The sequence below is a fragment of the Lepidochelys olivacea genome, assembly GCF_965140295.1.
Source record: "Lepidochelys olivacea isolate rLepOli2 genome assembly, chromosome: 14".
NCBI classification, from domain to species: Eukaryota; Metazoa; Chordata; order Testudines; family Cheloniidae; genus Lepidochelys; species Lepidochelys olivacea.
The window spans coordinates 6356497-6371410 of record NC_140424.1 but is presented as its reverse complement, the minus strand read 5'-3'; the positions used below and the strand labels follow the sequence as shown (position 1 = coordinate 6371410).

At 45.8% G+C, this 14914-nt stretch overlaps 1 protein-coding gene across 2 annotated transcripts in view; it reads right to left on the bottom strand.

Annotated features, from left to right (window-relative positions):
- The window catches only part of LOC311530951 (cilia- and flagella-associated protein 337-like), a 53028-nt gene extending 40414 nt beyond the window's left edge, over positions 1–12614 (bottom strand). Inside the window, exons 1-9 of one of the 2 annotated variants that reach the window (XM_084648008.1) lie at positions 12569–12614; positions 11171–11332; positions 8933–9200; positions 8208–8354; positions 7484–7606; positions 6146–6317; positions 4872–4918; positions 3596–3733; positions 1555–1743 (exon numbers count right to left, since the gene is read on the bottom strand). In XM_084648008.1, the coding sequence (XP_084504134.1) occupies positions 1555–1743; positions 3596–3733; positions 4872–4918; positions 6146–6317; positions 7484–7606; positions 8208–8354; positions 8933–9200; positions 11171–11292 (1206 nt within the window). In that variant the 5' untranslated portion in view covers positions 11293–11332; positions 12569–12614. Of the gene's footprint in view, positions 1–1554; positions 1744–3595; positions 3734–4871; positions 4919–6145; positions 6318–7483; positions 7607–8207; positions 8355–8932; positions 9201–11170; positions 11796–12568 lie in introns of those variants that run through there. The other variant, XM_084648009.1, reaches the window with a different exon arrangement.
- Positions 12615–14914: the final 2300 nt, after the last annotated feature.

Sequence of the window (14914 nt, the reverse complement as noted above, 5' to 3'; positions counted from 1 at the left end):
CGGGCCAATGTTGTCCACGGGCCATAGTTTGCCCACCTCTGATCTAGATGCCTATATGCATCTTTAGGCAATATCTCACAAAGACCAGGGTATGGTTACACAACCTATATTAGGTCGACTTACAGCCACTGCAGTAATTACTGTGGTGATGCATGTTCACACTGCCCTCCTTGCACGTGCTCACCAGCAGCGCTTCCACTGACCGAAAAGGGACAGTGTGTGCTCTCTTTTCCTGTCCTTTTTCACTAGGCAGAAGACGTGTTCTCTCTGCAAGAAGCCCCAGGCGGCTTCCCAGCCGGGAATGGAGAGCAGGGGGTTAGGAGGGGCTCCTGGCAGGCTTCCCCTTCCACCCCCCTGCTCCTCATTCCTTGCTGGGAAGCCACCTGGGGCTTCTCGCCTCCCCGTTCCCCTCTGGGAGTAAACGCAGAGAGAACACGTCTTCTGCCTAGTGAAAAAGCACAGGAAAAGACTGACAAATGTGCAACCCTGTAGAAAGGAAACAGGGCCCTGTGGTTAGGATACCAGCCAGGGGCTGGGGAGACCCAGATTCAATCCCCTGTTCTGTCATAGACTTCCTGTGTAGCCTTGGGTGGGATCCACAAAGGTGCCTAAGCTCCAGTGTGATCCACACAACTCCTGCTGACCTCTGGAGGCGTCTAAAGTAACTTGTCACCTACGGTTTTTGGGTAAAGGTTTCCTTGGGCTCTTGTGTTCCTGCCTTGGAGCATGCACACTGCTGCCCCACTCCAGGCATATAAACGCCGATCTCCTGCCTAAATCCCCGAGTGATCCGTGAACCGGGGGAAGAGAGGCATTTGCTCGCCTATTTCATGGGGCCCAATCCAGTAGGCCACCTCTGATCATGCTGCTGGATTGGGTCTCTTTCAAACTCTGGTGGTGGCACCGGTGCCCCTCTTATAGCCTTTAGCTCAGTGGTTAAAGCACTCACCTAGGGTGTGGGAGACCCAGGTTCAATCCACCTGCTTGAGGGGGGAGAAAGGAATTGAACCGGGATTTCCCGCCTCTCTCTCAGAAACATGCTCCAGCCACTGAGCTATGGGCTGTTTTGACATGTGTCTCCTTCAGACTCTCCCGTTGAGGCTGTTCCACTGAGGACAGATAATTAAAGTGACTGGGCCAGAAAGAAAGAGACAGTGGGAATGACTGTAGCCTGGTGGTTCAGGCACCAACGTGGGCAGTGGGAGACCTAGGGTCCAGCCCCTCTGCTCCAATCCCGCTTTCCTTGCAACTCCATGTCATTTTGTGGATCTAGGCCTTAGTCTCTCTGTACCTCAGTTCCCCACCTGTACATTGGAGTTAATAGCCCTGTCCTACCTCACAGGGGTGTGGTGAGGATAAAGACTTTAAAGATTGCGAGGTGCTCAGATACTGGCTTAATGGGGGGCCAGATAAGTACCTGAGAGAAATAAGAAGAGCGATAAACTCTGGTGAGTATAAAAACAGGAATATAATATTATCAAGTATACGTGACTGTGTTCATTTTGCCTGATGCTGGAGTAAAAACATTGGCCACAGGACAGGAAGTGGAGCTACCTTCTTGATTTTCCAGGTGTAAACTTTTCTCTTTCTGAGAATATCCATGATCACCACTGAGGTCTTGGGACTGCCTGAGGATGTAATGATGAGTTCTCCCTCTGCTACATACTGGATTTGGGAAACTGCTTCCTTGTGCACCTCTGGGATGGCTTGATATTGCAGGAGCTTACTGTGCTCTTTAATTTCCTGGGAGAAAACAAGGGATAGAAATGTCACAAGGCTAGTTCACCTACTAATCACCCAGCATAATATGAACAGCGGTAGCATGCACACAGAAAGGGAGAACTATAGAGGGGTTGGAACAGCAAAAGAGATGTAGGGTTTAGCAGTGAAGTTTGGTGAGCCCTGGGCCTAATGCGATGATGTTTATGATGCCATGCCAACCCAGCAGACTATTTTGTCCCCCGGCAGTGTGATTAATGACTTCATGGTGGGATTAGAGTTGAGCCCGAGAGGCACAGTTCAGATCCAGAACCAAATATCCCCAGGCTTAGGGCATTCAGGGCTTGGTCTGGGACAATTCTGAATGGCCGTGCACAGCGGTTATATTCTTGTCCACCAGGCACAAACCTGCGATGTTTGCCTCAACTTGAAACCAGCTTGTTTGGAAGGATTTCTCTAGTTCCCTCCATCCCCACTCGCCAAGCTCTAAAAATAACCCACTATGCTTCTATTTATAACCGAGAACAGCAGCAAGAAACTCTGCTCACATGCTTGGGAGCTACTGCAGCCTCACATTCTTTGATATGAACCTAGGGTGGTGAAGGCGTTTTACAGTCTGAATGCTAGAGATATGCCTCTAATTTGTGTTGCCCAGTGGACTCTCGCAGCCTTGACCTTTTATCTCAGCCCAGAGCAGCATCCAAGGCTATTTCCTTTGAATAGATGTGAATTCACCTTGGGCAGCTCTCTCATTCCAAAGGGAATTTTTTTTTATATATATAGAATTTTTTTTATAGCAACTCCTGCCCAGCTCTGTAGAAATGAATATTTCACAAGCACTGAATTCCCCCACCCTTCCATTATTTGTAGAAGCTGGATATCAGAGATTAATGTAGAGGGTTCAGTGGGGCCCAGGAATTTAGAGGGCCCTTGGGAACCCCTGCTTAACTGAGAAGATTCCCTGTTTATCCTCCTCATCTTGCTACGGGATGACTTCTCTGTCTGGCTGAGGACAACTGGACTTGGCTTCTGGCTCAACTGGGACTTAAGGTCAAGACAAACCTTAAGTGGTGAAGTTTCGATACGGTTTTGCTAACACACGGGCTAGTAGGTCATGCCTTCGTCACCATCTGAGAGCTAAGCCAATCTGAGAATAATGGTGTGTGTGTGTTTGTGTGTAGGTCATTAGTAGAGGAGTTTAAAACAACCTGGTAGACTTGTGGGCTGATCGAAGCAGTACCCAGAATTGTGTCAGCTGTGCAGGTTGGGTCCCAATCCCTGTATCACCTTCGATACAGGTCAGTGCTCTTCCAACTTTATCAACTAGGGAAGCCCTGCATTAGAATAATGTTTGGTCCACTCCTTTATGGACCGAGAGGGAGAGCCTGGGGAGGAGGGGAAGCATTTGGTACCCTGTAGAGGCTACAAAGCCTGTGCTCCTTACATGTCGCTATCAGGACTGGCTCTAGGCACCAGCCAAGCAGGCATGTGCTTGGGGTGGCACAATTCCGGGGGCGGCCTTCCGGCCACCCTTTTTCATGTATTTATTTATTTTTTGCTTGGGCGGCACTCCAGCTAACTGCTCTGAAGTGGGATTCTCTCAGTTAAAGACAGAGTGGGGCAGCACTTGGCGAGATGAAAGTTTGTGAATTCTTGCCTGACGTAGCTGGGCTGATGGGGAGAAGATAGTGGTATCTACTTGGCTGTGGTAGCTAAGCCTGACCTAAACTGGACCATCTTTCCTAGCCTAGGTTCTGTTTTCTAGGGCCTCCGAAAAGAGGCCAGGAAGGGCCGTGGCAAAGGAGGGATGCTTAACACCATTCTTAGCACCATTTGAAGTTTAGCACCATTCTGGAAGGTGCCTTTCTGCCCGCACCTGCAGGAAGACTCTCTGTGGCCCTGACTGATCCGAAAAGGGCTTTTCAAAGATGCCCAAATGAGGGTGCAGCAGCCAGAGCAGGTGAACGTCACCATGGTCATCTCCCCAGAGCAGCAAGGAGCGACTCCCTAAGGACTGGAAGGAAAACAAAAACACAGAGGAGGAGAGAGGAGTTGGGATTTGCCGGGGGAAGCTGATGATGTTCCCTTTATGGTCCATCTTCGCACGGTTAACAGCTGATTAAACATACACTGAATGTAATTGCGCTTGAGTCACTGCTGAAAACCATGCTACAGTCCGTTGGCCCAAAGCCAGGGAATTGGCCCACGGCTCGAGTAGGGTGCTGGGCATGCCTTGGGGACCTCTGCAGGGAGCTCTGACACAGCACCCCCCATGCTGTCTGTGCATCCACCCCCTGGGTCCATCCGAAACACACCCGTGCCATGCCCCAAACTCACCACATGTGGCCACACAGTATGCCCCTTCCCCCCAAGAGCTGGGCTCTGTCCAGTCTAGCAGGCTCGTACATGTGCCCTCCCCAAATCCTGGCTCTGGACTAGGGTAGCAGCACAGCTTTGGGTCCCTGTGTCAAGGCCCTCACACACTGCAGAGAAGTAAGATTTGCCCCATCCAGCACAGACAGCTGATAACAATCAAACCCCCTGACACAGGGTGTGAATTGGAACCATCTCTGTCTCCTGTACAGGCAGTATTGATTCTGCTCCCTTTATAGACACATTGATTCTGTTACCCTTATATATAACATTGCATGTCTCCCTATAGACACCATTGCACAACTGGCTAAGTACATCACTGGTGGAGTGGGGCAGGTTTGCCTTTCCCTGAAACATCAGGTGCCCACCTCTGCTACAAGCAGGGCATTGAATTTGATGGAGAAGGCTCTGATCCGCTCTGCAAATCCTCTGTTCCCAAGAAGATTATAGCTAGAAAAGCTTCCTAAATAAATCCCACTTTCAAATCTGAGAGCACCCTTGTCATTCCTTTAAGTAATAATTAACTTTTCCTTCTTGCCCTGAATCTTGACGGGCTTCTTAGTCCCTCACAAGAGAATGGTAGCCAACAATCGTTGTGACCTAAGTCAGGATGGGTTCTTGCATCTGAAATAAGACAATCCTAGACTGTGACCTTACCACAAAGAGTTAGAGCTTGGCACAAATGCTCATAAACACTTTTACGTGTTGGGGATAAACAGTGAAGGTTACGGGTAACTTTATGAGCACATATTGAAACACAAAGTGCGGTGCCACCGTACCTTTGCATCATACCAGTAGTACAATGAAGTTGGAACATTTTTCAGAGCTGGAGGGATAGAAAGAGAAATGGAATATTAGAATTATTCATAACTTTTTTCTACCCCACGTCCTCAATATCCATTTTTCCATGGGATACGTAGAAAGGGATCCTGTTCGCTCAATGCAGTGGGAGGGGATGGAGATGCATAGAACTAATCACTCTAATGATTAGTTAATGGCAGGGAACAGTGTAAATTCCTTGGGTATGCATGAAAAAAGAGAGGCCAGAATGATGTCTAGTTTCCTCTACCTATATCTATTTTCATGGTCAGCTACACACTCTTATAACCATCAACATAACCATCACTAGAGACAGACATGAACCAAAACTCTGGGCCCAAATACTCATTGAAGTGCTGTGAAATTCAGAAATGGATCTGAATTTAGCAGCTCAGCCTGTCTCTAATCACTTCTTGCATTCACCTACTCCCAGCAATTGCTGTATTGTCATTTATTTAAATAAGGTTCATTGGGCCTGTTTCTCCATTGCAGGAGGTAAATGCTACCACGTGAGAATGGTAGCACATCACTTCCACTAGCCGCACAAGCTGCAAGACAGTGTAGAATCAGATCCACTATACATAAAGGGCCAGCTCCTCATATGATGTAAAATTGGATCTCAGTGGAGCTATGCTAACGAATGCCAGTTGAGGATCTGACCAAAACCACATTCTGCCCGATTTATAGCTCAGGTAATCCCATGGGTCACAAGCTGCTTTCACTAGTGTAAATTCAGCTTGACCTCGCTGCACCCAATGGAGCCAATCTGGATTTATGCCAGTACCAGTGTGAACAGAATTTGGTCCACTGACTTCAGTAAGGGTCATCATTCCAGCCTTCAGTTTAAACCTTTATGCCCATACATCTATAGGAATCCATCTCCTCCACAGCTGACCTACTAGTGAGTGTTGGGGTCTGGTTCTGAAGCTCCAACTCTCCATCTGCTGCATGGCTTTAGCTACCTGCCTTTGGCCAGTTTTGGCTAACTCCATTAAGCAGTAGGAGAGAACAACAACAGGGACCCCAGAGAGACTGCAGTGAGCAGCAATTAAGGACTTTTATTTGGTTTCTTGCTCTCCAAAATACCCAGGTTTCTGTGCAAATAGCCTGGTGTTTTCTCCCCAGAAAGCAATGCTGGAAATCAGAAGCCTGATTTAGACGATACCCAAACCTCAGAATAGAATCTGGAAACATGAACAGAGGCCCCTCCTATTAGTAAAACCCTAACTTGTACCAAATAAATGAAACTCTTCAAAAAGGTTTGCCGTGGACACGTCAAAAAAGTGAATATCCCTGCAGGTGGTGGCTACTGCGATTTTGTGGACATTTGCCATGTACGCAGCGTCTGTGGTCCAGAATTTCAACCTTCTTTTTTCTGCTTGAGAGCCTTTGGAATCTGTTGCAATCTGTTAGAAAACAAGCAGCAAAGGAGAACTCAAAAGATTGGAATCCCTCTCAGAAGAAATGCACTGGGGCCACCTTCAGCATGAAACAGCCATTCCCTGATGAAGTTAATATGCCTGGATTCTGCAAGGAGCTGTGTATTTTTCATCTCCCACTGAAGGCACTCAGCACTTGACAGGAATTTCTCAGTGGCACCTAGCAGTGCCAGGGGCATACTGCTTGGAAAATGAAGGTAACCTGCTAATCCTAGCTTCCCAAACATATGCATTATTAGTGATCTGTACTGCAGTAGCATTAAGCGTCATGGACTGGGGCCCCATTGTGCTAGGTGCTGTATACACTCCCAAAGAATTTACAATCTAAGTAGTCACCAACAGACAACCGGAACAGATGGACAGACAGGCACTCTGACCCCATATAATGCTAGTTGATGCAATGCATTTAACGATACACAACAATGCAAACCCCTTATTTTCCCCAGGGCAGATGGAAGGAGTACAAGGAGCCACAAGAAGCGGTTTATGAATGTAGGTACTGGATTCTCATTAGGGAGGGTTTAAACTAGAATTTCCCAGAAAAGAGAAATTCTGACACTTTGGAAAATATTTGATTCAGATTCAGAATGAAACACAGGAATTTTGGAATTTCCCATTATGGGAAAAAACAGTGTTTCATTTCAAAAATGCTCCCAGGCTCCCCAGCAGTCCACCCGAGGAGTTGAGGGCCCACGGACTTCCAGGACCCCTAGATCCCAGGGCAGCTGGCTGGGCTGCCTGACTGTCAAGTTGGATACCTCAGGGAGTCAGGGAGCCGGCTGCCCAGGGAGTCATGCAGCCAGGTAGCTACCATGGAACCTGGAAGCCCCAGATCTGCAGCAGCCCTCCAGGTGGGCAGCCAAGGAACTAAAGCTTTTATTTCCATTTTCCTATAGACAGTCAACATTTGGGGGCAAAACTGAAATTTTCTTGCAGAAAATTTGAATCTTGCGGAAACTACATTTTCCATCGGAAAACATTCCTTTGTAAAATCCCAACCAGCTCTCATCGTCATTGCAAAGAGGCTAAACTCTCCTTCAGATAGCAATTTATTGAGTGAAATCTGGATGCTGAATTACTCCCAAGTTCAGTTGTCACTGCATTTACCCCCATGCTATTACCAACCTCTTTACCTCATAAGTTTTCTGAATATGTAGAGCGCTGTCCCAGGTAGTAAGAACTCCTCCTTTGCTGACACTCACAAACCAGAGTGGTGGTGGAGAAGAGATGGCCAATAACCTGGTAGTTGGTGCCAGCTGAAAAACCAAGACACATCTTGCTCCAGTGGTCAGATCTCACTCTCTTCTCCATTTCACATTATATACGTGCCTGTAATTCAGCCATTGTGTTCAATGGTGGGTATAAACAAGGCTAGGATTTGACTGTACACCTTCAAAGTTATAGGGAAATGCTCAACCCAACTGGTCCTGAAATAGGTAAATTATGACCCTGCCCTTTTATTTGATAAAGTGACCTCTCCCTAGATTTAAGTGCCTGCCCAGAATTGTTTTACAGTTATGTCAGTGGAACAAATCTGGAATTCTTTATTCGTTTTTTACTAGAAATTCAACAAGAAAAGCTGCCCTGAAGACAATTCTAGCTAGACAGAAAACTCTGCCAGCCGCTGTCTGCCTGTGTCCTCAAGAAAACTGCAATAAAGCTTGTGGGGGAAAAAAGAGTAAAGCTCAAGTTTTTAATTCCTTTTATATTTTGTTTGTGAAGGAAAAATGCAGCTGAAGAAGAGAGGAATATTGCCGAACTACACACAGCACCAGAGAATGGTTACACTGCTAGCCTGTCCAGTTATAATTCAGCTCCTCCACCCTCTGCGACCAATACACTTCCCTCTCCGCTCACCTTGTTCTGCACACAGTGTCGGATGAGGGGCTCCCTGCCAAGGAAGATCTCCTTCTTGGCTTTCATGTAGTCCCTTTCTTTGTAATAGAGCAGCAGGTATGTGCAGAACTTGTTCCAGTCAATAAGGCCATCACAGCTGGTGTCAACCTCAAAAAACATGGCAACAAACAAGGAGGGGGAAAAGCCAATGTGACTTCACAGGGAGCGGGAGCAGGCTCAATAGTCCTAGTGATCAAATTCCACTCTGATTACTCATCGCTTGTATTACAGAAGCACCCGGAGGGTCCACCAGGTAACCCATTGTGTTAGGCACTGTACATACATATAATGAGACAGTCCCCGAATATGATGAGCTCACAGTCTAAATGGATAAGACGACATAGGGCGTGAATCTCCATGTCCCTGCATGTATATACCTGTACAAAGTAGCTGTAAAATGCTATGAAATCGTGGTACTTCACTCAGTCTGGTGGTAGCATTTTACCTCCACAAGATGCAAGGCCTTGGAGAAGCAGTTAATGCTGAAGTCCCAGGCAGCCAGTTACAAGACTAGCTGCCATAAGGTAAGAGTCCTAATGGGAAGGGGAGTAATGAAGGGACATGCAAGGAAAAGATCAAAATAAGAGTGTTTCAAAATAACGTGGTGCCTGCATGCTAGAAATGCTAACTGGCTGGGATGGGAATTATTTGCATTCATGACTCATCTAACCCTAGATCCTCATTACCTTGTTGAAAAGCAGCTCCGATTGGTTGTTCCAGATCTCAGAGCCAGTCAGCTCTGACAGGACTCTATGAAACTCTTGTAGAGTCAGACTTCCTGGTGGCTCCACTTTCTGTTTTCTGCAGGGTCTCACCCACTGGTCTTTATTCTCTGTTTCCCTGCCTTGGTCTTCCCCTTTGGGAGAGGTGTGATGAGCAAACAATGCTTCCAGGAGCTGCAAGTGACCCAGCTGCAGCTCTTCTTCCAGACGGGGGCTTTTACTCTGATCAAAGCTGGTAGAAGAGGGAAGCAAAGCAAAGAAAATGCTCATCGAGGACAGGATAGGCACAGATTGTTGTGGGGGTATGTACTGCTCAGGTCCAAGGGTGTTAATTTGCTAAGTGCTCTCTTACAGGGAGTAGTAAGAACAAGAGGACTGCAGAGGGGTCAGTATTTCTGAAAATCAGGCTTAACAAGCTTCATGTTGGACACCCAACATTAGTGGACTCTTGAAAATGTAGACATTAAGCTCTCCGGGTGTGCCTACCCTGCCCTTAAAAATCCGCGGCTGACCTGTGCCAGCTGACGCAGGGCTTGGGCTAAGGGCCCGTTTAATTGCTGTGTAGCCATTCGGGCTTGAGCTGGAGCCCAGTTTCTAGGACCCTCAGAGGTGGGAGGGTCCCTGAGCCCGAATATCTACACTGCACTTCAATAGCCCATTAGCCCAAGCCCGAGTCAGCTGGCACAGGCCAGCCGCAGGTGTCCACGGCAGGGTAGACATAGCCGCTGTGGCTCAGTTTCAGCCATCTGTCAATCATTAGAGTGTTCTGCATCACAGTGTTTTTGGGAGGCTTCGAGATCCTTCGATGGAAGGCACAATTGTTTATTTATGATGATGATGATGATTACTATTAGTGCAATAAATGCAAGAGCGGCACCAGAGAAAGCAGGAAGTGAAGATGAAGCGAGTGTACCAGGCTGCTTTCCACACCCTCACAAGTGATAGTATTTCACCAGGAAATCCCGTGTGGCTTTCCCTTAGTGTTTCTCAAAGTCCCAAAGAGACATTTCCCTGTCCCTTTCTCCCCCCACATGCCCATTTCCAAGGCCCTGAGTCTTCGCGACTTTCCTCCTAGCTGAGAAGGAATGGACGTGACTCTTTGCACTGCTCCTGAACCAGCAAGGGGGCTAGTACAGAGCTATGTGGGGCACTCTCTTCCCATCCCTGGGGGCTGGATATAGTCTGAAACTCAGAGCCAGATCATCAGCTGGCACAAATCAGTGCATCTCCACTGACTTATCCTAGCTGAGGATTTGGTCCTCTGAGCCTCTATCTAGTCATAGGCTGTTCCACCCTTGCACTTTTTTCTCAAGTATTTAATTCCCAAACCAAGTGCACTCAGATCTCAATAGCACATGATGCCATGGCAACATTTTCTCTATGGCAAGCATGTGATCAGATGAAAATATCCAGTGTGGGTCACTGCATAGCTTGGAGGAAATAATGACGACTCTAACACATATTAATTCCATGATTACAGGGGGTAATTCACAGTCAACTAATAAGCCACAATTTTTTTTTCTATTCAAGGTGTTGCTATATTGAAGTACAACCTGTTGAATTCTTATTTTGTACCGAAAAGATTTAAATAAGTACAACACAGCATAACTTTCTATTTGATTATATTCAGCTTCTTTTCATACGGTCTTTTCAGAGGAAGTTACAACAAGTTTAATAGCTGCCGTAAGTAGGTAATATGAACAGCAGCATCAACAACTGTGGATGACCACTGAGGATGGTGGGTGTGCGACATATCTATGACGTTGTTTCCTTCTCGCCAGGTACTGGATAAGCTTTCGGCGTGATGTATGTCGATGTAGCCCATGAGCTATGTTCATTCAACTGACAACCAATGGACTTGCACGGCTAAAACCAGGTTGAAAAACGTGCAACATAGCGTCATGTCTTAAGGGCTTGTTGCTGTTGGGAAATTAGTGCACTGCAAGCAAAAGTGTGAATTTACAGCACTGTCTGCTCTGCGCTAACTCCTTGTGTGGACACTAGAAGTGCCTTTGTGAAACTTAGCTTAATACACTTTAAAGAGTACTACATTATCCTAGGGCACTTTTAGTGCTCAGTAAAAGCGTGCACCCAGGAACTTAGTGCAGCGCAGCTAGTGTGCTGTAAATTCACACCCATTTAGACAAACTTTCCTTTTAGACAAACCCTTAATAAATGTACTATTCTCAGAATGGAACTTACCATGTTATACGTGCTGGTACTTCTTGCTTATACGCACACCAGGAAGAATTCTGCTTTTGCTTTTCCATCACTGACATTTCAACTTTTTCTCCCTCTTTCCTGAAACTGTGATGGTTTTTCATGGCCTTTTCCCAGGACGCCAAACCTAATTAAGTTGTGACACTGGCAGAACCAGAGTTAATTCAATATCTTTTTCTTACCAAAAAAAAAAATCAAGATCTGAATGATCTTCAGCTGGAGCAAGGTGGAAGTTCTTCTCTGAGTTCTCCTGAGACCCTTATCCAATAATCCTTGAGAAGTTGCTTGGCACCAAAAATAAATGTTTTCAGGAAGCCACGCTGACAATCTTGGTGGTAACTGCAATACGCTATGGCTGAATCAAACACTGCTCTTCAGATGCAAGCTAAACCAATGTTTCAAGTTTTCCCAAGCCAAGATATGCCATACCATGGAAGCAAACTAGCTAGTGCATTCTCAGACAGCTGCACTGCTTAGAGGCTCCCAAATACATGAGCAGGTGAATATATTACCCAGACAGAGAACTAGAAGCTTCATTTTGAAAGGCCAGTAGCAGGTACACTGGGAAGTGTATTCTGCAGTGTTACTAGCCTGGACTTGCATAACACGATCCATTCTGCTTATAATTATTTAACAACAGTGCTCAAGAAATGTTTCAACGCAAAGGAATTTCACTTGGGGGATGGGTCCATGCAAAGAAAAGCATTTGGTCAATTTATGATTAACCTGATAATTTGCAGTTGATATCTACAGAGAGGAGAGACAATCAGAGATTTCTTTCCTGTGCTCTGTTGAACATTAAGGTTTTGCACCATGAGCGACCATACATAACAGGTGAACCTCTAGAAGGGGATTAATTTAGGGAATTACAAATAGCCTGTTGTGCAACTCTGAGACCATGATCAGCTGCGGTGGGTTGGTAACATACACTGCACAGAAACAGAAGTGAATAGCTAAAGAGACTCCTTCATCTTTGATCTCAGAAGTGGAATGCCCTGCCTGTTTCATAAATGTGGACTGGTTATTTAATAGTCAAGCAGGATAAATTTTTGCCTTGCTATTTCCATTAATATGTAATTTATTGTGCTGTCAATATTTTCTTGTCGCCATAACTACAGGTGATGCCGACGTTCCCCTCCCTGTTCCATTTGGTAGTTAAACTGTAACAATTCCATGAAGCCTCGGGTCCCGTGCAAAGCAAGAATTCTAAGGAGTAAATGGCCCGTTCTTTCAGAGAGTTTGAGAGAGGGTGAAACCCAGGGTGCCTGTTGCTTTTTCACAATAGTATCACTTCTCTCCTTGTTTTTAATTGCTGCTTTCAGGCCTGTGACTAGTCTTTGCCAGCCTTAAAATCAGAGCGAGACCATGATACATACTTACATGCCTATTCTCCTTCACACCTGGGTGCGGAAGCAGGTCCTCAAATTTCCTGATACAGCCCTGATTTCCCTTGCTGTAAATCATCTTCTTTAGAACTAACATTACAGGCAACAAGGGCAACCAGAGGGGACCTCTTTAACGGTCCTGTGTGTCTTAATCCAGCATTTCCATAAGTGTGGGGCTTGTACACAGGCCTCTTAGTTATTTAGAACTTCAGCTTTCATATTAATCATTGACATCCCCATTCATTTGGGTGGAGCTAGGAGAAGTTGCATCAGATTTGACCCCCAGTGTGTGCTTAGATTGGATTGATAGACAATATACTGAGCTGTGGAGACTAAATTGGGATTAACTATATTCTAATAGCTAATGTATTTCACAGTCCAGTGCAGTGAAAAAGGAAACAGTGCTTGCTTCATCTTCAGCAAAGATCCCTACATCCTTTGAGAGGTGGAAGCAGGTCAGATAGCTTGTAGAGAGAATATTTTCTTGTCTCCTGTTTCACATGAAACGAAGAGCAGGTGACATTCACACCCTTGACACATGCCCAGTGCTGAAGAACGCTGTCTGGAACAAGTCCCATGCAATTCTGAAGTCTAACCAGCAGATGGTAGACTATGAAAAGAGACGGAGAGCAACAGATACGATCTCTTTTCATGGGAGTGAAATCCAGTGCAGTGTTGGAAAACAACCAATGTCTCCAAAGGAACCTATGTCATATGCTGGAAATGTGTGGAAAACATTCCAGGAAAGAAAAAAAGTCTTGTGTATCCTTTCTTAGAAATTCTGAATTATTGTGCAATGTTCTTTTAAATCAAACCAACCAAACAACTCATTTTGTTGTCAAGAGAAAAACAACGAGAACAAACAACTCCTCCCCATCACCCAGCAGTGCCCCCGCTCCTCTGACTTTTCTGTTTGAGAACATTTTAAGCATAGAGCATAAAACTGTCTTCTGTCTCCAGGGCCTTTTCTATGTAACTCAAGGCTCCAGTGATGTCCTCTGCATGCCCCCCAAAATATTTCCCCTTTCATTCTTGTGCTCTCATTCACTGCTCCAAGATCTCATCATGACTACATCTCATTCAGAAGAATTAATTTATGGCTCATATCAAGTAATATTCATTTTTGGCCATTAGATTCATAGGGGGACCAATTTTAGGCCTAAAAGGAGACTCGACTGTGCCGTGACACTTGATTTGTAAGGAGAGGTTTTTATGGTGAGTGATGGAAAGCTGGGTTCTGTGGGCCCATCTGATGTGCCGATCTGACTTAATACTTTTGCTCACAATGATGCATGTTTTGTGTGCATCTACGTTGCAGGAGCAATTTAAGGTTCCAATATCTGAAATGATAAACATGGAAAACAACCAGTGGGCTACATTTTCCATTCACTGGCAATGTACACTCTAAGAAAAGTGGAACAGCCTGTAGGCTTTAGCATGCACATTCCTGAGAGACCAAAAGAAGGGGTTTTCGACAAAGCACTGAGAGCAGTAACCTCTAACACAGCTGCTTCGGAATTAAACATTCCGCTTCTAGTCTTTCATGTACTCAGACACCTCTGAAGCAAATCAGTACTTCTGAAAGCCTTGTAGAGACATGATGTTCCATACATCCTGCACCTAGTGTGTTAGAAGCTCTGCACAATCTGTAACCAATGCTGAGGTTTGCTTCCAAAGAAATATTTATCTCCCATCCATCAAATTCTTTGCCTGTCAAAGTGTTTAAGGAAACGCACAGTCAACAAGGAAATAACAGGGCCTGCAGGGATAACTGCATGAAGCAACCTCATTGTGCCATCAACAGTTTGTGTGATACAGGTCTGATTTACTGAGTGAATGGCCAATTGATTTGTTGAGTTTATAAACGGCTTCACTCCTACCTGAGCAAAAAGCAAACCAGAAGATCTGTCCAAACAGCAATACATAGCATGTTCCTATTCCAAAATGCTGCCATTAATTTGTTCTGCAGGAGAAGTGGCCATCATGGCTAATGCTAGGGGAGCTTGAGATGAAGCACCCCGTGGTTCAGCAGGGCTCATCTGATGACAGTGAGGGTGTGTACACTACCTGGTACAGAATTAACCAGCCCGCAGCCAGTCTCATCCTGCAGATTTCCACAGCAAAGACATGGTCAGGAAGCTAGTATAGCCAACACAGTCTCACTGTCCCCTTGTGCTCCCCAGTCTATCGCTACCCACCTGCTGTTTGAAACAGGGGTATGTCAAAGCTCATTACCGAACTTTTAGTGCATGGAGGCAGAGTCCACAGGGCCAGTTAATGTGCTGTAGATTGGCACCCCAGTATGCCGTGCACTGAGTCGCCATGTGGACAAGCCCTTGTA